The sequence below is a fragment of the Oryx dammah genome, unplaced genomic scaffold (genome assembly GCF_014754425.2).
Source record: "Oryx dammah isolate SB20612 unplaced genomic scaffold, SCBI_Odam_1.1 HiC_scaffold_25, whole genome shotgun sequence".
Classification (NCBI taxonomy): Eukaryota; Metazoa; Chordata; class Mammalia; order Artiodactyla; family Bovidae; genus Oryx; species Oryx dammah.
In genome coordinates, this window is record NW_024070209.1 from 65,977,656 (window position 1) to 66,001,529 (window position 23,874).

A 23,874-nucleotide genomic window follows, 5' to 3' on the forward strand; every position below is an offset into this window, starting at 1 on the left:
GCTCTGAGTCTCTTCTTGACATTCATACCCAGATAAAATCTGATTAGACCAGGAAGTAAGTGGAGCTTCCATGCTGCCATTAATGGCTCTTTTCCAGTGAGTCCAGCTTCAAGCACCAGCTACTATGCAGTCTGAGCTGGCACTTGAGGTAGATTCTTCTGCCATCCTTAAGCTGAACTGAAAACAAGGGGCAGGGTTAGGAGCAGAAAACATACCGCAGAAAGTCAGTCTGAAATGCACAAGAAGGAGAGTGGAGATCCTACCATATTCCCTTGGTAATGGCCCAGGAGAGGCTTATGGGCTAATGATAGATGTGTATACATTTTATATTAAAAATTTTAAAGAAGTACCAGAAGAATGGCATTCCCCTTCTCCCCTGGTCACACACATGTGGATCGCCTGTGTCCACACTGGCCAAAGTTAGGCTGTTCACCGAGTCCTGTGGCATCTACAGAAGAGCTTTAGAAAACATCCTTACCCGAATCTTTCTGTTGGTATCACAGGGGAGCATGTTCAACTCTTGGAAACCCATGTGGGTTCTATTGTTAGAAGATGGAATTGAATTCTATAAGAAGAAGAGTGACAACAGCCCCAAGGGAATGATTCCCTTGAAAGGAAGCACTCTGACTAGCCCTTGTCAGGACTTTGGAAAAAGGATGGTGAGTTGATGTCATTAACTGTGATGAATACCTTGTCAGGCGCTGACCTCTGCATAGCCTACAAATTGAGCTCCCTGGGCCAGTCCCTCTCCCCACCACTCATCCTGAACCCTGGGCATTTGGGTCTTTCTTGGCTAAGCATTTCCAGAATAGGGTTGGCTCAACTCCTGTGCTTCATAAAGGCCCTCACCCCCTTGAAAGGAGTCTAATGGGATGTGTTTTGATTTCAGTTTGTGTTTAAGATCACTACGACCAAACAGCAGGACCACTTCTTCCAGGCAGCCTTCCTGGAGGAGAGAGATGCCTGGGTTCGGGACATCAAGAAGGCCACTAAATGCATTGAAGGAGGCCAGAAGTTTGCGAGAAAATCCACCAGGAGGTCCATTCGACTGCCAGAAACAATTGACTTAGGGTGACTTTCTATGTTTACTTTCCTTCACTCTTCCTTCCTTCCACCCCACTCCTTGAGGCAATCTCACAGCAGACCCTACTCCAAGGCCTGCTTTGGGCACCTTTGAAGGCTGTGCACACCCTTACCAGTCCTTAGTACTTTCACTTGATGTATTAAGATGTTTACCTGGCTCTGAGGGAGTGGTCATGGCGTCTCCAAAGCCTAACAGCTGAGGAGAGGAGGCTTGGGAATTCCCTCATGTCTGTGTAATCTTTGCAGAGGGAGGCACAGGGAGAAGGAGAGAGAGAGAAAAAGGAGGGAGGAGAGAAAGAGATAATAAATCATTGCATTTATATAGTAGCTGTAGTAAATTACTCTTAAAAGAAAGCTTTGGGATCTATAGATAGGAAAAGATGGGAGCTATGTGTTCAAGCAGGTAAGGTTTTTCAAGTTTAAGTTCACATATTCAGCAGGAGTGAATATCTCTCCTAGGCAGAAACCATTTGTGGGCCAACCTAGCTTAGTGACCTCTGATGTTGACTGGTGATAGTTGACAGGTGATAGTTGTTGCCTAAAGATTAATATCACTTAAGTCCCTTTCTTTAGGAGTCTTTATTTTTTACCGGTTTTTGCTTTTATGTGGCACGTACCCTGTAACAGGAGCTCTGCCAGGAAGAATTTCATATTGACTACTTACAGCATCTATCCAGGATTCTGTTTACCAAATGCAGAGAGTCCCTAGGAAGAGAATAGAAAAAGCTCCATGCACACTTAATGCAGGATTTGGCAGGTCATAGGAGTTTGATGAAGTTTGTACATTGAGCTTAGAGAGAATGAGTGCTTTCTCTCACCAAGAAAGCTTTCTGGTAAAGACCCAAGAGGAGTGGCCTAGTCCAGCTGTAGCTGCTGGGTGGGTGGTCCAGTGACAGCATTTCTGGCCACAACTGTCAGAGCTAAGTGGGAATGATGTTTCTGCTATATGGAGCCACAAGACACACAAAATTGTTGCTTGCATTTTTTCTGATAAGGCTATCGTTATTATTCAAGGACAAAAATGAGAACATCTCACTATTTTGTTTTATCTCTTACAAATTTTAGGATAAAGAATAAGTTTAGTCAAAACATTCACTTTCTTGGGACTTCCGTGATGGTCCACTGGTTAAGACTTCACCTTCAAATGCCAAGGGTTTGATCCCTGGTTGTGGAGCTAAGATACCACACGCCTTGCAGCCAAAAAACCGAAATGTTAAAAAAAGAAGCAATATTGTAACAAATTCAATAAAGACTTTAAAAATGGTCCACATTAAAAAACAACAACAACAACAAAACACTTTGACCCCTTGTCACTCCCCCCTACACCCCACCAAAACACATTCACTTTCTTGGAGTCAAATGTCTACACCAGATGGTCTCTTAAAGGGCACAAAGAGCTGGGACATAAGTATTGAGGCCTGAGAACCTTTAATCTTTTGACACCTAACTGGGGACAACTCTCCATCTCACATACTAAAAGTTAAATCAACAGAATTTAGTGAATTTAAGAGCTATTAAATACCTTCCCAGTACATTTTGCTGAATGCCGTGCAGGTCACAGAGTTCATGCAAGTATGAGCTCTGCCTTCTAATGACCTTCTTATGATCCAGTGGAGAGATTAGGCTCAGGTTTCACCTGGGGACGGGGAAGCTTGTACTCAGGGCCAGCCCCTCCAAGCTGGCGAGTCCCAGAGAGGACTGGCTATACTGAACTGCTCCTGCTCATCCATGTGTTTTCATCTGTGCAGTGCCTTGTATTTGTCCATGAAAGACACTGAAAAAGGAGTAAAAGAACTGAACCTAGAGAAGGACAAGAAGATTTTCAATCACTGCTTCACAGGTAAAAGGCTTTGTGGGTCTGATGTGGGGCTTCTGGGGCAGGCAATATGGAGGTCTCCCTCAGCCTTGAGTGTGTGTAGGGGGATGTGGAGCGAGGTGGGGAGGGGGGGTTGGTGTCATGGAACACAGACCGATGTACATTCCCCAGCATGGAAAGAGAAAGAAAGGTAGGCCCATACTTTGTGGTTCAAGGTAAAATTTTAGAAGTTCTAGCTATATCAATCAAAGGGTCATTTTTTGCCAGAAAATGGCAGGATGTTGAAATAGACACAGAGTTGAGCAAGATGATAAATAGGAATCAAGACACCTAATGTTAGATTTAAGTGACAAATTAGGGATGTCTGAGGCTGAAGGCAATGGCACCCCACTCCAGTACTCTTGCCTGGAAAATCCCATGGATGGAGGAGCCTGGAGGGCTGCAGTCCATGGGGTCATTGAGGGTCAGACACAACTGAGCGACTTCACTTTCACTTTTCACTTTCATGCATTGGAGAAGCAAATGGCAACCCACTCCAGTGTTCTTGCCTGGAGAATCCCAGGGATGTGGGAGCCTACAGGGTCGCACAGAGTTGGACACGACTGAAGTGACTTAGCAGCAGCAGCAGCAGCAAAGGCTGCATAGTGTTTTGTTGGTGTTCAGTTGCTAAGTCATGTCTGACCCTCTGTGACCCCATGGACTGTAACATGCCAGGATCCCCTATCCTTCACTATCTCCCAGAGTTCGCTCAAATTCATGTCCAATGAGTCATTCTTAAAAGAGGTCTGTACTTACCTCCCTACCTCTTTTACAGGGTCACTGCAAGGATTAAAAGCAGAAATGCAGTATTAATTAGTTTTTCCTTCCAGAGAAAGAAAACTGGGCAAAGCCTTTTGTATATGAAATTCATGAAAGGTGCTCTTATCAACTAACTGCTTGCATTCTTGTTTCAAAGATGGTATACCTTACTGCTTTGATGACCTGGGGCCTGTTAAGTTGGCTCTTTGGTTGGCTATATTTGTACAGTATATATTGTAGAGCACAGGGAAGTATACTCAGTATTTTGTAATAATGTATAAGTATATTTAATAACATAAATATATATATAATATATATAAATGTTTGAAAGAAATGTGTTTTATTTATTTACTTTTATTGAAGTATGGTTGATTTACAATATTGTGTTAGTTTTAGATGTATACATACACACACACACACACACATATATTCTTTTTCAGATTCTTTTCCCTTATACGTTATTACAAAATACTGAGTATAGTCCCCTATGCTATACAATAGGTCCTTGTTGGTTGTACAAAATATTTTTACTACAGAGCTTCATTGTAGCCTGCTAATAATCCAGTTGGTGGGTCAATTTCATTTTATTCTCCTCACAGTCCTCCCTTGATTCAGAAGGCTGATTGAATGACTTCTGAATGACTTTGCTAGACCCTGCAAAGGTGTGACATTTGATGTCAGGAACTGCATAAATTCTAAATTAGGACATACACATACTAGCACATGTTGTTTTCTGCTTAAAAACTTGCAACAGCTCCTCATTGCCAAATTCTTAATGTACCATCAAAGCTCTCCCCACCCACCGCACGTCTTCCTCTCTCTCCTCTTTTGTCTCCTTTCCACCAGCCCGGCTCCCACCAGCCCCCAGCAGGGATCCTTCATGCCTGTCTGAGTCTGTTCACACTGCTGCTCCCTCAGCTCTTGCTCCCCTCTTGGCCTCTGCCTAAGCAAATGCTTGATAAACGTTGTCACTTCCTCTGTGAAACAGTACCCATTGCCCCACCCACCCCTCCACGCCTTTCTGCAGATCTGACCCAGTAGCTTCACTGCGCTGACCCCACAGCAAGGCACTTGTTACAACACTTACTCATTACCCAGATCTTCCTTTTAGACTCCCCCCGGGGGGGGCCTCTCCAATAGCCATTACTGAACTTAGCTCTCAGCAGAAGTTCTGGGTCATTAATGGAAGAAATGAGTGGGTTAGTAAAAAGCAACTTCTTTACACATGCATTGCTCCTTAAGGAGCATGTAGATTTTTTTAAAACTGTTTACATGGTTCCTTTTGTTTCCAGTATCTATCTCAATAATTTCATTTTTCCTTTTTGGAGTAACAGGGAAGATGAAACAAGTAAGACACCTGAGTGCTCTGCAGCTCTCTAGGGGAAACTGTCTGTGCCTTGTTCTTTGAAAAAGAGAGTTAACCTTCTTTCTGATGGTCCCATCCAGGTAACTGTGTCATTGACTGGCTTGTTTCCAATAAATCTGTTCGGAACCGCCAGGAAGGCCTCGTGATCGCCTCCTCCTTGCTCAACGAAGGGTACCTGCAACCCGCTGGAGACCTCTCCAAGAATGCGGTGGATGGGACTGCTGAAAACCCTTTCCTGGACAACGCTGATGCCTTCTACTACTTTGTGAGTGAGGGAACTACCCATCTACTCCTCCGGGCAGGAGGGTTGACCTGGGTGGGTTCTAGGTTGATTTCAGTTCATATCTGCTGGTGTAAAAGAAAGCACCTATCCCTATAGCTTTGGTCCATGTCCTTGATTTGACAGCTGTCCCTCTCCATAATGCCTATCACATCCAGTAAGTTAGTCTAAAGGAAAATACTGTTTACCTTAATAGTTTTCTTTATTTTTGTTTAAAAATTTGCTATATTTATTTCTATTTTAAGCAAGAATTTCTTTTGTAAAAGCTTATTAGGTGGGGCTTCCCACCTAATGCCAGGTGGGGCTTCCCTGGTGGCTCAGTGGTAAAGAATCTGCCTGCCAATGCAGGAGATGAGGGTTCATCGCTGGGTTGGGAAGATCCCCTGGAGAAGGAAATGGCAACCCACTCCAGTATTCTTGCCTGGGAAATCCCAAGGACAGAGGAGCCTGGTGAGCTACAGTCTATGGGGTCATTAAGAGTTGGGTGTGACTTAGGGACTGAGAACATGTCAGGCACCCATTTAGTCAAAGTCGATCCAGTAGTGGAAGGAAAAATAACCGGCAAAATTATGGCCCCTGGGAGTCCAAAGATACACTGAAATATGTGACTCAATACAAAGTATGTTCATCCTTATTCCTTCCCTCTGTCATCATGGGTACCTCCAGTGGCATGCTTCCCACACACTGGGAAACACTGTATGGTACAACATGGACTTAATCTTGGGTCACATGAACATCTGGCAACAGTGGATTTCTAGGGGGATTCTGGCAATTTTATTTCTATTTGGGGTCAGAGCACAAAAGTAAGGAAGCTACTTATAAAAATGAAGTGAATGTACCAAAGAGAGTTTCATTTCACTTTGGGGAAGTTCCTCTGTCAGAATTTTTTTTTTTCTTTTCAGAATTTCAACCTGGTTGTTTATAGCTATTTAAATGTAGGACTCTAAAAAAAAAAAAATGTAGGTCTAAAAATACCGAGCACAGTGGCTTGTGTGATTCATTGGTCTCGTTTAGCTGAGCGAGGCCCAGTTCCTGCCTGAATTCAAAGGATGTGGCTGGACCTGAGCTCTTGGTTTCTTAAAGCTGGGGAGCCGAGTGGCAGGGGGCATATGGAGGTTATGTTGTATGCACAGTGTCTTATAAACCAGCCAGCTCACTTTCAGTGGTGTGGCCATGAGGTCCCCAGAGAAGGAAGGCTTTGAAGGGAGAGATGTGCTGAGCTAGACTTCCAATACAGCTTGGGGAACCCAGGAAAATGAAAGTATATTGACAAGATCATACTTGCATGGAGACAAGGGAGCATCTAGCAACAAGAAATAAACATCTAGATGGGACTTCCCTGGTGGTCCAGCAGTCAAGACTCTGTGCTTCCACCGCAGGGGGTTCTGGTTTGATCCCTTGTCGGGAAACTAAGATCCCACATGCTGCATGGTGCAGCCAAAACAAAACAAAAAAAAAAAGAAGAAGAAATAAGCATCTAGAAATAAGAAAAGTGGGGAGGGGAAACAAACTAACCAAGGATAACCTTTAACATTCAGGTTGGGATGTGAATCACAGAAGGAGTGGCTAGAGGGAAGAGGGAGATGAAGGTGGTATAATTAGCACTATGCCTAAGACTGGAAAAATAAACTGGTTCTTTGGTTCCCCAACAGCCAGACAGTGGGTTCTTCTGTGAAGAGAATTCCAGTGATGATGATGTGATTTTGAAAGAAGAATTCAGAGGAGTCATTATCAAGCAGGGATGTTTACTGAAGCAGGTGAGTGGTCACTATATTCTACCCTAGGCTTTCTCCTTAACCAGGCCCTTTGTATTTTATAGGATCAAATGGTGTTTTGTATTCTATAGGATCAAATGGTATTTTGTTTGTTTGGTGAATAGTCAGCTAGAGAATGAAACTGATCTAGTGAAAGAGAGACAAATAATTAAGTAGATGATCAAAGTGGCATTAGGTCAGGAGGATTGTGGCAGGCAGGGCAGAAGCACCTAAAAATAGGGAAATTTCTATCAATGTTTCAGGAAAATGCTGACCTTTTCATTAGTTGGAGGATATCAGTTGGCAAAGAGATGCCATCGAAAAGACAGAGATGTTTCACAATGAAAGTTCTTCCATTGGCCTATCCTTCCTCCCTACAAAGTAACCAGGAAATAGAAACAAGCTGCACCCAGAAGAGAAGCATCATAAACCACTGAGAGCAAGGAAGTACCATTCCAGACTGTGGTAGGTCACAGTGAGACCATAGCCAGGCCAACTCTGCAGGAGCAGCAACAGATGAAGGTCAAGTCCAGTCAGAGGGCATAGGCTCAGTCATTAGCAGGTATCATCAGGTACCGGCCACTGTCAGTCTGGGAGACAGGGGCTGGGGTGAGCTGAAGAGCTCTGGTCAGTTACCAAGTGCAAAAGCATGGGACACCAAGAGGTAAGAGAACCCAATGGCAGGAGCTGAGTGAGGAAGCCAGGGTCAGCACCTGGTAGAGAAGAAGCAATTGGAAAACAGGAATATTCAGAGTGAAACAACTGATGCTAGTATATGTTGTCATAGAAGCCTAAGTTGCTTTATGAGGCCAAGGTCTTGCCCCTTGTGATTGTGCCATGCACTGTCTCAAAGGCACTGCTCTGTATATGTTAATAAAAGAGAGGATCTGGCTGCTGCAAGATTTCTGTGCATTGTGTACAGACCTCACGGGACTGAGAGATTTGACTCACCTCATGATAGAAGCCTGAACTTCTGAGTAAAGAGGGAAGAACCAAAGCGGAGCATGCATTTGCTTTTAAAAAGGAGAACTTTGGGTTGACTAAGTATAGATAGAGAGTTTTGAGTTTCACTAGAAGTAGAGCATTAATGTGGAAAACTTACCTTCATATTATATTTTGAGAGAACAGGGTTCTAAGAAATAAAAAAGCCATAGTTTTAGAAAGAATTCCGGACTATTCTAATAACTTCTATGCCCACTGACTAGATTAAAGAATGAGCAAAGGAGCAGTGTCGCCTTACACAGGGTAGGTTCTGGAGGTTGACCGTAGGCAGAGTTTGCACATCACCTGCTTCCTCACTGGTTCTGAAAAATGTTTGTATGTATATGGCTCTGATCATAGGCTGTTAAGGCAGGAGTCACTTGGAAAGGAGTTTCACTATTTCCTTATGATATCTTCTATAATTCTATGCTACTATCAGCCATGAATGACTTTTGTGGACTTCGTTGATCTGACAAGCCTTAATTTAGAGTGGATCCCTGAGAAAACTGAACATGAAGGTTGAATAGGGATAGATGAAGTCCAGGCTGGACTGGAGTGAGGTCTGGGCAAAGGATGCAATGGAGATGTTGGATGGTCAAAAGTCGGCTGAGGGTTGTGGTATGAGTGTGTTGAAAGTAGTGGGACTAGATGTAGGCTTACTCTTCTATTTGTCTTCATCTTCTTTACATGGCCTTTGATAGGTACAGGTCAGCCTTCAATAGCTCAGGTGGTGTATATTTGAATCCTCCAGGGATCTGTTAAAATTGCACCCCAGGCCAGTTAAATCAGAGTCTCTGTATGTTACAGGTCCCCAAGAGATTCTGGTGTGTGGCCAATGTAAAGAATTACAGAGCTAACCATTTTCTTAAAAGTTAGTTCATCAAAATATTATCAAAATATCACTGTTTAAATAGTCATAAACCTCCTTGTAACATGAAGAAAACAATATTTTTTCATTCAGGAATTTTGTTCTTTTTCAATATTCCCCCCACCTCTAATTTTTGGGGGAGGGAGAGGGAAGAAAAACCTCTTCTACTTGAATTGATAGTCCCCCTTTAATGCTTCCCATCCCTCATCTCAGTGGTTTATAATCCTAGCTCATAGCAGGTTCATCTGAGAGATTTTTGAAAGTCTTTTTAAGTACCAAAAAAACTAATCAACCCTATGGCTTCTGTTGTGACTTAGCCCACGTTACCTGGTAGAAGCCTTATCTCAAAAAAGGGCACCTGTGCTCCACACTTCATAGGTGGGAAGTAGATGCATCCACTTGGGGGTCATCCCTACCCTCATTCTACCCCCTTCACTGGTTCCAGAGGCCTTAATTCTGTTTGGGGGACATAGCCAGTTTGAGGATGAATGATACTGGATTATATTCAGCATAATCCTTTTTATATAATTCATTCTGTGACTACGCTGAATAAGATACCTCATTTCTCAACCACATGTAGATTCTTTGATGAGAAAGGACAATGTATTATACATATTTTTCTTGTATCTGCTGCAGAGTTCAGCATCCTTCTTAGTCTGTAATAGACAACAAACATTTTTAGAGTGAATTAAGTTGAATGTAAGTACACCCGTTCCTCAGTACCCACAGAGGACTGGTTCTACGACCCGCCATGGATACTGAAATCTATTGATGCTCAAGTCCGTTATATAAAATGGTGTTGCACAAAGAAGATGTTGACAGAGCAGCAACAATTCTTGGAAACCCCTGCTGTGCATGCATTCCTTAAAGTGCCTCAGGAAACACTCATCGTGTGCCAGTGAGGACCTCAAGACAACGTGGTAGTTGGCCAGGCCTGGCTGATTTCACAGCCTCCTGTGCCTTCCTCTTCCACTGACTCCTGAGTACTTGATACTCACCCAGTGATTGTGTAAGAGAACATGATTTGCGTGCCTGTAGATCTGGAGAAAATGGTGTGGGGCAGCAACCTTAGTGTTCTTAGCTTATGGGTAACATCAATTAAGGCAAAGAGCAGGGACTCATAACAAGAAATTTAGAAGCTGATGCTTTGCAAAAGCCATATAATATTGCAGATAGAAATATTCTGTTTTCTCCCATGTGACTCTGCAGTGTTCTTGGCTCCATCCTTCAGGCAAGTAAAGTGTTCTTTGGAGATGAGCTCCTTGACCAAATGCTCTGCCAAATAACTTAAACCCATTCTTGAAAGTGCTCTGACCTGGCATTATGAAGGAGACATCGTCTGCTAAAATTGCAGACGTTCCATTGGTTTCTATGCAAACACAGTGAAAAACTTTGGAAGCTTTCTGTATGTGCCTCTTAATACGTGGTGCTTCGAAATAACACAGAATATTCTTCATGTTGGCAACATGGAAACTATATATTTTCTAATTTAATATTTTCAACTTCTGGAGTTAAAAATCGCTTGAATTTACTGTAGGAAATCATAGAATCAGGCTTAGCACAACATTTTAAACAACTACAATCAGCTAATTGAAATAACTGGGTAATTCAAGGCAATTACAAACATACGAAGTGGCTCCCACATGCCAGGCACAGTGTTGGGCACAGGAGGAACAAAGAGAAACAGACACAAATCCTGTCTCAAAACCCACAGTCTAGACAATGTCAGTGTTTGACCCTGGAAGAGTCAATGGTTCTCTAGGGAAAGGCCACGTCCTGTTCTTCCTCATCGTGTCTGTTACAACCACTACTGCTTCCAGTTTCCATTGCTGCTCCCTGTTGTTCAGTTCAGTCGCTCAGTCGTGTCCGACTCTTTGTGACCCCGTGAATTGCAGCACGCCAGGCCTCCCTGTCCATCACCAACTCCCGGAGTTCACTCAGACTCATATCCATCGGGTCGGTGATGCCATCCAGCCATCTGGTCCTCTGTCGTCCCCTTCTCCTCCTGCCTAATCCCTCCCAGCATCAGAGTCTTTTCCAATGAGTCAACTCTTCACATGAGGTGGCCAAAGTACTGGAGTTTCAGGTTTAGCATCAGTCCTTCCAAAGAAATCCCAGAGCTGATCTCCTTCAGAATGGACTGGTTGGATCTCCTTGCAGTCCAAGGGACTCTCAGGAGTCTTCTCCAACACCACAGTTCAAAAGCATCAATTCTTCAGTGCTAGGTCTTCTTCATAGTCCAGCTCTCACATCCATACATGACTACTGGAAAAACCATAGCCTTGACTAGACGGACCTTAGTCGGCAAAATAATGTCTCTGCTTTTCAATATGATATCTAGGTTGGTCATAACTTTTCTTCCAAGGAGTAAGCGTCTTTTAATTTCATGGCTGAAATCACCATCTGCAGTGATTTTGAAGCCCCCAAAATAAAGTCTGACACTGTTTCCACTGTTTCCCCATCTATTTTCCATGAAGTGATGGGACCGGATGCCATGATCTTCGTTTTCTGAATGTTGAGCTTTAAGCCAACTTTTTCACTCTCCTCTTTCACTTTCATCAAGAGGCTTTCTAGCTCCTCTTCACTTTCTGCCATAACGGTGGTGTCATCTGCATATCTGAGGCTATTGATATTTCTCCCGGCAATCTTGATTCCCTGTTGTTAGTCCTTACTAATTTTTGCTGGGATTGTTGTAATCATTTCTTGATGGTCTTCTTTCTACCTTATTCTAGTTCCCCTGGCTTTATCTTTAACCCCTAGCTGATCCATCCTGTATGTTGTCACCATATTAATCTTCCTGAAATGTTACAGTAATCTTTTTGCTTCCAACTCAAAAGCTGTCAGAGACAACAACCCCTGTGTCTTATTTTTACTATCTCCTTCCACTTTTCCAAACTTACCTCTACTATACCTGCCTTCTAGCCTGATGGTCTTACTCATCAGGGTCTGAATATGCCTTAGACATTCCCACCACTGCTTTTTTGTTGTCAATGGTCTTCCCACCTCTTTCCCACCCGTCTAACTCCTGTGTGTCACACATGGATAAGTGAAGGTTTTTATGAGGCTCTCTTTGACATGCCAAACCACAGTTATATATCTCTCATTTAAATCCTTTGAAACTAGGACCTACTGAATAGCACAGGGAACTATACTCAATATCTTGTAATAACCTATAATGGAAAAGTATCTAAAAAAGAATAATATACGTGTGTGTGTGTATATAACTGAATCACTTTGCTGTATACCAGAAACTAACACAACATTGTAAATCAACTATATTTCAATGAAAAAAAAACCTCAAATGAAGTTTCCAAATAATAAATAGTAAATTTAAAAAGTCCTTTGAATCTGTATATATGGGATCTAGAAAAATGGTACCGAAGAATTTATTTGCAGGGCAGCAGTGGAGAAACAGACATAGAGAATAGACTTATGGTCATGGGGAGAGGGGAGGAGAGGGTGAGATGAATGGAGAGGGTACCATGGAAATTTACATTACCATATGTAAAATAAAATGAAAAATCCTTTGAAAAACTCTTATCTATAAAGATTATTTGATTTGGACATTTGCTATTTTATATTTCCATATAGATTATAAACTCTTTGAAGAGCAGGGCCATGTCTTAAATCTCCTGATAGCCCCACATTACCTAACATAGTATGTTATCCATAGTGCTGTCTTATATGATGCTAAAGCTGCGAGATGATCTTAGAAATAATTTAACCCACAATTTAATAACATCTAAATTGTTCATTGGTTCTAGAGCTATCTCTGACAAGGCCTGGGTTGTGACCTGAATTCTCCTGGAGATAGAATGTCATCTTTATTTTTTTTCTTCTTTCAATTCAACAAGACTTATCCTGTAGGGACTGTGTATACTGAGTGGGACTAAAAGCTCATCCTTCCTTTTTCTATGTTGATCCTGGATATAGGGCCATAGGCGGAAGAACTGGAAAGTGAGGAAGTTCATTCTGAGAGAAGATCCTGCCTATTTGCATTACTACGACCCTGCTGGGGTAAGAAACTGTGCTCCATAAACCCTCCCAGTAGAAGCTTGCACTGCTCCTAATCACGGGGCTGCCAGGGACCTTCCTGCTCTGCTCCCTTCATCTTCACCCTCCCTCTTCTTTTTCCTCATCCTCCTCTACCTTTTCCAACCCCTTCTTATTGCAAAGATCTGAGACCTTAGGCTTTGAGGCCAGCAGAATCTCAGGGGATGGAAGAAAATATCATTATATGGTCATTTATTTGATCAATACAACATAACTTTTTATTATTTATCCCAAGATGATATTTTCAGAGGAACTCAACCAACTCAACACTGTGCTCTTGGTTTAATGTGCAAAAAAGTGATAATTCCTCTTGTAGGCCTATTTCGACGAGAGCATCTTTTGAGCCCAACCGTTTAGGCTGTTGACTATTCAGAAGAGGGCTTTTTCCTTAATAAGTTGAGTCATGTCCATCTGGGTTGGGTCCTCAGCTTCTGCAGGGCTCTCTTGATTCCCTCCTATGAGGATTCTACTACTGTGTCTGTTGCCTGGGGCCAAAGGACTCTGGAAACACCTGGCCATTCTCCAGCAGGAAGATGATTCGGCCTCCCTACCTCCCCCAGCTGTCACTTTCCTCCAGATGTGAAGCTCAGGTTGACTTGCATCTCCTCGTCCAGCTCCCCACTTCCCCGCTGTGTGAAGTGGGAAGAGGGGTGGAGGATCCAGAACGGGTTCCCTTTAATCTCCTTCCGCTCTTCTTTAAACCACAGTGAGTCTGTGTGGCTTTTGCACCAAGAGGATCAAGTATACGCCTATATTTTACTTTGGAAACATAATGAAGGACTCCTTTCTCCTTTAGGGGGAAGATCCCTTGGGAGCGATTCGCTTGAGAGGCTGTGTGGTGACCTCAGTGGAGAGCAACCCAGATGGTAAGAATGAATTTTGGGGGGAGAGAGGTGTGTCTCCCCGGGCTCCCTTGCCACACCTGTGCACCCTGAGCCAACAGCAACCACTCCCTCACTCACTCCCTTTCTCAGGCATGAATGAGTTCACTGTCTGAAAACTTCAGAGAGACCCAAAGCTGTTCTCTCTCAACTGCTGTCCTGGCTCTCTGGGTCTTGGGGAGCTGTAATGGTTTTGTGGATGCCTTGAATAAATCCTAGCACAGTGCTGAGAAAAACCTGTCACCTCAGAATCGGCTTGGGTGGGGAGACTTTTTACCTCCTCATGCCTGTGATGGAGCCAACATTCCTCAAAGTGCACCTGTACAGAATAGGAAATGCCCCACAACAAAAGGAACATTTGTGCCGGGAGGCAGTGTGGGGAACAGGAAGTGCTCTGGGGTTATGTTAGGCCTAGGTTACTTAGTTAGGGGCACAACTTTGAGTGAGTTGCCTAACTAATCTGGGTTTTGGTTCCTTCTCTGAGAATGATGGAGTCCTACCAGCTGACCCTTGGGTCCTGATCACAAGTCTATGACTCGGTGATGAAATGACCATCTTCTCAGGTGTAGGAATGAGTGAGTAGTGTCAGCAGGAAGATGTGGTTCAGACCCCCCAGACCCTGGTTTCTCTTGTCATTTTGGGCTAGTGATGCTATCGAGGGGGACTGGAAATGTGGCAGCTGCAAGTGCCTAGATTTTAACTATTCCTGGATCTGCTCCCTCCTCTCTCCCCTTAGAGTCATCCTTTACTGTCAGGGTGGGCAGTGTGCTTCTTTTTGATCTGAGATGGATGTGTTTTGAGTCTTGTCACAGTATCGGCCAGTTTTCTGCCTTCTGATCTTTCAGTAGAGACGCTCACTTAGCGCTTGATAAAAACTAGTTTAGACTACACTGATGGGACTGGTGGCACATCTTTTTTTTTTTTTTTTCTTTTTTAAGAAAACTAATATTGAGGTCAGCTTTTGATTTATATTTTGAGTGGAGGAAAGGTACTCACTGGACACTATTACAGGTTACTCATTATACACTGTGTGCAAAAATGATAAATTTAGTTTGCTTATAAAAGAAAATGTTTCTCCTTGAGTGTTTTACTTACTTCTTAAACACACAAACACAATCATACTACATACTGGTCTGTATAAGTACTATATATATACACACACACACATATATATAAATCATACATATATAAATGTACAAGCATACAAAATGGTAAGTTTGAAAATCACATTTAATTTACTTAGAACACTTGGAAAATGGGGATTTTATTGCTTGCAGAAGGAGGGCAAGCTAGGTGGCCTTTCTGGTGCCCATGCTCATTGTCATCACTTTCTGTCTCACCAGGCAAGAAGAGTGAAGAAGAGAACCTCTTTGAGATCATCACGGCTGATGAAGTTCACTATTTCCTGCAAGCAGCCACCCCCAAGGAGCGCATTGAGTGGATCAAAGCCATCCAGGTGGCCTCCCGGACGGGGAAGTGAAGACACTCCCTCCCAAGGGAACCACATGGATAAGCTCAGTCCAGGGCCTGGCCACGTCTGCAACAGAAGGCCCAGGGGTGGGATATTGTCATCCTCGGGGATCCTGGATGTAACTAACCACATGCCGCGTGATGTCCACCCACACTGACCACATCACTCGCTGAAGCCTCTCTGCCACTCTCTGTGTCCCCTGGGCAGACATGCCAAGCGGTGTGGCCTAGGGACGTTGCTTACCCTCTCAGGCCTCAGGTTCCTCCTCTGGAAAATGAAGGAGTTGAACTAGGGGAGACCTGTCCTCCCTAGCTTCAAAAGCCTGCCAATCTAATACACATGGCAGGGCAGCTGGAGTCCCTCCATGACCAGGTCTTGGCCTTCAGAACCTGAAACAACTGTTCCCTTTGAAGCCATTGCCCATCTGTACTAAGAGCATTAGCATAAACCTCTTTTGTTCCCTTTTGCTGCCTTCCCCTGCTCTTGGCACAAGTTCAGGTATCAACACCAAGGAGAACCCTCTTCTTCCTTCTTTGTCCTCACCAGAAACTTCCCGACAGCCAGTACTGCAGTGGTGGTTTTTAGCTTGAAGCCTTGTGACTTCAGTCTGGAAAGTTTTGTCTTCTGAGAAAAAGACCCGAGGAAGCTAGGAGTAGCTGAGGGTCCTGTCCTCTCCCTGAGGCCTCCCAGAGCAGGTGTGTTGCACTCTACTGGGGGCTGGTCAGACAAGAAGCTATCTTTGCCTCTTACCAGAGAGCATTTCTAATTAGGAGCAGGAACTCCAAATGTGTGAGATTCTGTTTCATTTGAGTGTTTACAGAAAAAAGTGGCCAGAGGGGTTTTCTCTATGGGGTCTCTGCTTGGGTGAGGGGGCTGGACAGCTGCCTGATTGAAATGCCCTCTCCCCGCCCCACTTCAGCTCCAGAGGGTGGAGGGCCTAGATCACAGGCCAGCTGATGGGATGATGAGTTTTATACAAAGATAGCTCTGAAAGGACTTACGTTTAGCTTGCAAGTGGAGGTGGCCATCACATCACACCGTGCCTTCAGTGCTCAAGTTGTTGAGATTGTGGTCACGCCTTAAAGCATGTGCTTTAAGCACAAGCTGTCCCATCTCCTGCTTGGCCAACAAGGGGCCTCATAGGCCCATCATCATTCAGAGGGGTCTGATCTAGATTCAGATTGTGTATCTGTTTCCAGTTTTGTTTTTTTTTTTAATCCTGTCTGCCAACTAATGATTCTAAACCAAAATTGAGAAAGAAATTAAATACGTTTGTGAAGGTGTATTTTCCAACTTTCAATGTTTAATTTTAAGTCCTTAGTGAGGAAAGAAGAGTAGAAAGTTCTTGATTTTAGCAGCTCCTTCTCCCCTCCCCCAATTCCACACAATATCCTTGAGGCTATTCTTACCCCCAGATTGTTTTCTCATTGGCCAAGAGGTGAAAGACTGCCTTTTCTGTGATTCTTTAGTAAACTGTATTAGAACATGCACAGTAGTTTTTCTACATTCAGTGTTAGAAGTATTTATTAACGTGGAGTCAATTATAAGTTTTGAAATAAACATTACCATGTTGAGTGTCGTCTCAGTGTGATGACTCTGACGTTTTGCCTGTCGCTAGTGACTCTCCTTTTCTACCACCTGCTTTCCCTTACTGATTTCCACACCATCTGTCATCTACCAAGTCATCCCAATGGCTTTAAAATTGTCTTAAAAACAAAGTCAGTGTATTCTAGGGAGCAAGATTATAGGGAAAATAAAGATAAGGCTTCAGGAATAGAAAGATATATGGACAGCATATCTTTCTGTTCCCTAAACCTTTGTCAGTGATTTAAAAAATGAATTACTTGCATTATACACTTTTTTCTTTTCTTTTTTTTAATTTATTTGGCTGCATCGGGTCTTAGTTGTGGCATGTGGGATCTTCACTGAATCATACAGGATCTTTCATTGTAGCACTCAAACTGTAGCTGTGGCCTTAGTTGCTGCTCAGCATGTAGGATTTTAGTTCCCCAACCAGGGATCAAAAAAACATCCCCTGCATTGCAAGGCAAATTCTTAACCACAGGACCACTAACGAAGTCCCACTAATTTTTAACTTATGAGAACTTGATTATAATGTTTAGGCAAGCAAAAGAGTCCATACATGGCCATTACCTATTAAGAATGCTGAAAACTATTTACATTAGGGGGAAAGAAGTTTCTCACTGAAAGGCTGCTCAGTATGGTTGAGCAGGATGTGCACTGCTCAACTTCAGGGGGCCTTATTCACTCTGTAGTCTAGGCAACTGTCATCCCTTGGAATTTGCATTATACAATTTGCATTACATATTTGAATATTGTGGTCTGCAAAGAATTCAAAGCATCATTATGGCTTCCTAATGGGGGCAACTGGAATGAAGGTATCACTTGCCAAAGTAGATATTTAGAGTATAGATATAGATATTATCCCATGGACAGAGGAGCCTGGTGGGCTACAGCCCATGGGGTCGCAAAGAGTCAGACACAACTGAGTGACTGAGCATGCATAGATATTATGTCTGAATTGCTTTGGCTTAGAAATCATCCGTGTGAGCATGCTTAGTGGCTCAGTTGTGTCTGACTCTTTGCAATCCCATGAACTGTAGCCTGCCAGGCTCCTCTATCCATGGAACTTTCCAGACAAGAATACTGGAGAGAGTTGCCATTTCCTACTCCAGGAGATCTTCCCGATCCCTGGAGTAGAGACCCAGGGATCCAACCTGAGTCTTTTGCATCTCTTGCATTGGCAGGCATTGCATTCTTTACTACTAGTAAACAATCAGCCTTTCAGTGCAGAAATAAGCAAACCACACAGGGCAGAGCCCCAGAACGATGAATATTGCCTTCAGTGATGTGGGTGAAGGAGTGTACTACCTGTCATTCCATTTGAAGAACATAAGAAGCTGGGAAAAGGGCTGCTCAGCATTTACCCAGGATTCCCATTTTGAGTGGGGAGAAAAAAAAATTGGAAAAGAATAATTTATGAGAGAATTAGGAGAATATATATAAAGGGGGAAAATGGATGCTTACATAATGTAACTGACAGCAAGTCAGAAAAATAAAGCATTAAGTCTGCTAAATCTAACACCCTTCTGGGAAAAAAAAAAAATAGAAGGAGAACTTGTAAGGTGAGGGCTTCCCTGGTGGCTCAGCTGGTAAAGAATTTGCCTGCAATGCAGGAGACCCCAGTTCGATTGCTGGGTCAGGAAGATCCCCTGGAGAAGGGATAGGCTACCCACTCCTGTATTCTTGGGCTTCCCTGGTGGCTCAGATGGTATAGAATCTGCCAGCAATGCAGGAGACCTGGGTTCAATCCCTGGGTTGGGAAGGTCCCCTGGAGAAGGGAACAGCTTACCCACTCCAGTATTCTTGCCTGGAGAATTCCACGGACAGAGGAGCCTGGCAGGCTACAGTCCGTGGGGTCACAAAGAGTCTGACACAACTGAGAGACTTTTAGTTTTTGAGGTGAGAATCTTACATGCAAGTGGAGAACCCAAGACTAATTTAAGGAAAGATGTTAAGTGTCTCTTGTAGACACATAGGCACACATAGAGTAGCTAAAACCCTACCAATGGGAGTTGTCTTTCAAACCAGAATGAGGAACAGGCTTAGATTAAAACAACAATCAGTTTCCAGTGCTTGCTGGTAGACATGTGAGAGAGCTAAACAGCGCATCCATGTCATTTCCTGTGGATTTCAGGTGAAGTCCCCTATGGACAAACCCCCTCCCATCCCCGGCTACCACCCACGTTACCCTTAGGGTAAAAAGAAAACCACAAAAAGAATTATTTAAGATTTCATGTTCCATTTGTGTCCTGCTCTAAATAAGAAGTTTCATGACTGCATAGGGTGCTTCCCCATGTACACTGCAGTATTATTTACAAAAACCAAGATCTGGAAGCAACCAGAGTGCCCACTGATTGATGAATAGATAAAGAGGATATGATGTATATGTACAATGAAATGCTACTCTGTCATAAAAAGGAGTGAAATCTTGTCATTTGCAATAACATGGATAGACATTAAGGGTATTACACTGATTGAAATAAGTCAGAGAAAGACAAATACAGTCTGATTTTACTCATATGTGGCATCTAAAATAAAAAAAAGCAAAATACAACAAAATCTCTTACATACAGAGATCAGATTAGTGGTTACCACAGGGGAAGTGGGTTATGGGTTGGATAAAATGGGTGAAGAGGGTCAGCTGGATGGTAATAGATGGTAACTAGATTCATGGTGATTATTCTGTAGTGTATATAGATGTTGAACCATCACGCTGTACACCAGAAACTTTACAAAACAAAACTGCATAGAATAGATTAGGAGATGTCACAGAGAAAAGAGTGGAAGAAAAAGAAAGTTGGAATAAGCTTGATTATAGAAATGGCAACCCACTCCAGTATTCATGCCTGGAATATCCCATAGACCGAGGAGCATTATGGGCTACAGTCCATGGGGTCGCAAAGAGTCGGACACGACTGAGTGACTTCTCTCTCTTCTATAAGAATAAACTCCACTTGAAATGATGGCCCTCAGTGATTTTGGCTCAGCTTCAGGGCAAAGGGAAGGTAAACTCAGATTTCACTGGAGGAGAGAAATGGGGATGGGGGAGAGGGTTTATGATGCCACTTTTGCTACTGGACTTTGAACTGCACTAAGATACAGGGGAAAGATGTATTGGGTGTTTCTGGGGCAATCAGGTGATACAGTACAAAGTACAGTCACTTTGACTCTTGGGACTTGGCTTTGAAAACCCCCACCATGACTTACAGGCATCCCTTGTGGTTCAGCTGGTAAGGAATCCGCCTGCAATGCGGGAGACCTGGGTTCAATCCCTGTGTTGGAAAGATCCCCTGGAGAAGAGAACGGCTACCCACTCCAGTTTTCTGGCCTGGAGAACTCCATGGACTGTATAGTTCATGGGTTCACAAAGAGTCAGACACGACTGAGTGATTTTCACTTCACTTCTGTGACTTACATATCTGAGTATTGACTTCTTTATCCCTGAAATGAGAATCAGAAAGTACCCTTCCACTGGACTGTTGTTAGGACTCAATGGAAAAATACCTGTCAGTCCCCTGGCCCGTGTGGGTGCTCAGCAAATCCTAGTTTTCTTCCTCCTGACCCCTCTGCCAGAGAAGTTGTCATGGTAATCTAAGTTTTAAAGGCTTTGTAGCAATGGACTTCAACTTCTGGTTTATATCAGAACAGCCTGTGGAATTCTTTCCCTGAGCCTCTGTCAGGAATTCTGATTTCTTAAGTGTGCAGTAGGATCTATAGGTTTGCATTTCTACTTTTTAACAAAAACAAGCCTGGTAATTTTAATCAACATTAAAGTTAAAAACTAGCGATAAAGTACTTGAATCCCCGCTGCTTCTAGTGTAGGCGGCTTTAAAGACTTTTTAGACTAAAGACTTTTCAAGAGCTGGCCCCCAGTACGTTTCCTAAGTAATTGCTCCTTTGTCCCCAACTCCAGACATCTGCCCTCTCTCTGATTCTGAGAGACCAGCACCACCATGGGACCCTTGAGGCCCAGAACACTCTTTGCTCCCTGTTTCTTTGGCCCTCTCATTCTTCTTCATCCTTCAGGGTCCAGCTGGATTCCTTAGCGCCTCATCCTTCTCTCATATTCCTCTCCCCACAGCTGTGGTTGACCTTACACCTCTGAACTTCTCCTTTATCTGCTTGCATCAGGCATTTATGAACAGTTGCATACTGTGTTGGCTGAAGTTACCAACTCTGCTTCCTGTTTTAGGGTTCGTGTTCTTTGGGGTCAGAGAAGTTCCTGTGTCTTAGGACTCTTTCAATCCTTCCTAACACTTGTGTAGAAGGCACACTATAAATAGCTGCTAGTTAAGTGATGTGAATGAATTAATTACTAGTCACAATCAGGAGGCTGCAGATACACCATCTTGAGCTTAGAGAGATCACTGCCGCTGTTAACAGCAAACATTTCCTGTTTGCTACCACCATTCTAAAAACTGCAGACATGAACTCAGCTAATGTTCGGAATAAATCTAGGAGGTTTATCTCATATTATTCCCATTTTATGGATGAGAAAATTGTGCCTGGAATGGTGACGATATTGTCCAAGGACACACAGCTAGGAATTGTCCAAGTTGAAATTCTAGCCAGGTTGGGCTGACCCCAGAGTCCATGCTTTACCCCTACTTTAAATTTCCCCTTCATAAGAGCTGGAGTTTAATTAGCGCTGACTATGAATGCTAGGAACTTGGCTACATACCACACGAATTTTCCACTTAATTTGTACAATTCATTTTTTCTAAAATTTGGAGATATATTTGAGTCCAGGTTTTGATTTTAACTTGCATCATTTCACTGTAGTTAATAGCAGTTTATGGTAGAATGGCCACACTTTGAATTAACCCAAGCCTGTTGTGACTCCCTGTCTCCCTTTTTCTAAGTGAATGCTATTTTGCATCATCTTTTTCAAACTGATCTGATAAGCTCTCAAAAAAAATTAGCTTCCTTATACTCAATCTACAAGTAATGGAAGACATTACTTTGATTGGAAAGAAGAGAGAAGTTGCATGGTCTAGAAGTATTCCCTGTGGCACAGAGTGGAGGAATGATTGGAAATGAGTTAGGTATTTACTGGGTTGCGTCCCCAGTTTGCAAATGAAGGAAATGAGTTTAGTCATATTGGGGAAGAGCCCCAAGCTGGTCGCCCAAGGAGATTCAAACACAGATCAGCCTGGCTTCTGAATCCCCGTGCTTAAGTGCTCTGTTCTGTAGTGGATAGATCTCCTCTTTATCTTGTTGCCAAGGGAACACCTGGCTTACTCCACCCACCCGCCTGCCCTATCAAGTGCAGCCCACGTTTCCTGTCAGGCCACTGCTACCTTCTAGGCTTTTCTTAAGGAAAACCTCTACAGTTAGATACAGCTATGCAAATAGCTCTGCCCTCCTGATAACTGGTTTTGAGGCTTTTGAAGATTGTATTCTTAATGTTACATGTGGCAAAACATTTCCCTAGTTGATTACTGTGTATGTGTCTATATATGGACACATATGCAGTATATATATTTATTTGTATGCTTATGCGCCTATTTAAAGTTTTTAAACCTAACTACTGATATCACTGGGTGGATGCACATGAAAAATTGCTATGTGGTCAAAAGCCAAGTTTTGTCAATAATAAGAAACTAAAACATAACTCGGTAAAGAATCCACCTACAGTGCAGGAGACCCCAGTTTGATTCCTGGGTCCGGAAGATCCACTGAAGAAGGGATGGGCTACTCACTCCAGTGTTCTTGGGCTTCCCTTGTGGCTCAGCTGGTAAAGAATCTGCCTGCAATGTGGGAGACCTGTGTTCGATCCCTGGGTTGGGAAGACCTCCTGGAGAAGGGAAAGGCTACCCACTCCAGTATTCTGGCCCAGAGAATTCCATGGACTGTATAGTCCATGGGGTCGGAAAGAGTTGGACACGACTGAGTGACTTTCACTTTCAAAACATAATAAAAAGGGGGACATTGTGCTGAAGATGTATGGTTGGCAAATAAGCACATGAAAAGATGCTCAGCATCATTGCTAAGTCACTCCAGTCGTGTCCGACTCTAGTGTCCGACTCTATGTGACCCCATAGACGGCAGCCCACCAGGCTCCCTCATCCCTGCGATTCTCCAGGCAAGAACACTGGAGTGGGTTGCCATTTCCTTCTCCAATGTATGAAAGTGAAAAGTGAAAGTGAAGTCGTTCAGTCATGTCCGACCCTTAGCGACCCCATGGACTGCAGCCCACCAGGCTCCTCCGTCCATGGGATTTTCCAGGCAAGAGTACTGGAGTGGGGTGCCATTAGGGAAATGCAAATTAAAACTGCAATGAGATACCAAGGCATTTCTAGTAGAAAGTCCAGAATTACAAAGACTGATCACTCCAAGTGTGTGCAAAGTGCAGAGGAACTGAAACTCTCATATGCTGCTGGTGGGATAGTAAAATTATTACAACCACTTTGGAGAACAGTTGGAGAGCTCCTAAAAAAACTTGAACATACACCAGCCATTCCACTCCTGGATATATTTTAAGAGAAATGAACGCATATGACTATACAAAATTTATATATGAATGTTCATAACAGCTTTACTTGTAATAATCAAAAACTGGAAACAACCCAAATACACAATAAAAGGTTCATAGAGAGACAAATTATGTATACTTATACCAGGGAATATTACTCAGCAATAAAAAGAAATGAATACTCAACATGGTGGTGTTGGTTTAGTTGCTAAGTTGTGTCTGACTCTTGTGACCCCAAGGACTGTAGCCTGCTAGACTCCTCTGTCCATGGGATTCTCTAGGCAAGAATACTTGAGGGGGTTGCCATTTCCTTCTCCAGGGGATCTTCCTGACCCAGGAATTGAACCTGGGTCTCCTGCATTGCAGGCAGATTCTTTACTGACTGAGCTACGAGGGAAGCCATGACATTCAACATGGGGTGAATGTCAAAATAAATTGTGGTGAGTGAAAAAAGCTAGACAAAA

At 43.2% G+C, this 23,874-nt stretch overlaps 1 protein-coding gene across 1 annotated transcript in view; it reads left to right on the forward strand.

Moving 5' to 3' along the window:
• Positions 1-16,930, forward strand: part of PLEK (pleckstrin) — a 28,162-nt gene extending 11,232 nt beyond the window's left edge. Inside the window, exons 3-10 of the mRNA XM_040224110.1 lie at positions 504-659; positions 890-1,071; positions 2,832-2,923; positions 5,144-5,328; positions 6,996-7,100; positions 12,880-12,963; positions 13,796-13,865; positions 15,224-16,930. Of these exons, the coding sequence (XP_040080044.1) occupies positions 504-659; positions 890-1,071; positions 2,832-2,923; positions 5,144-5,328; positions 6,996-7,100; positions 12,880-12,963; positions 13,796-13,865; positions 15,224-15,360 (1,011 nt within the window). The 3' untranslated portion in view covers positions 15,361-16,930. The remainder of the gene's footprint in view (positions 1-503; positions 660-889; positions 1,072-2,831; positions 2,924-5,143; positions 5,329-6,995; positions 7,101-12,879; positions 12,964-13,795; positions 13,866-15,223) is intronic.
• The last annotated feature ends 6,944 nt before the right edge of the window (positions 16,931-23,874 follow it).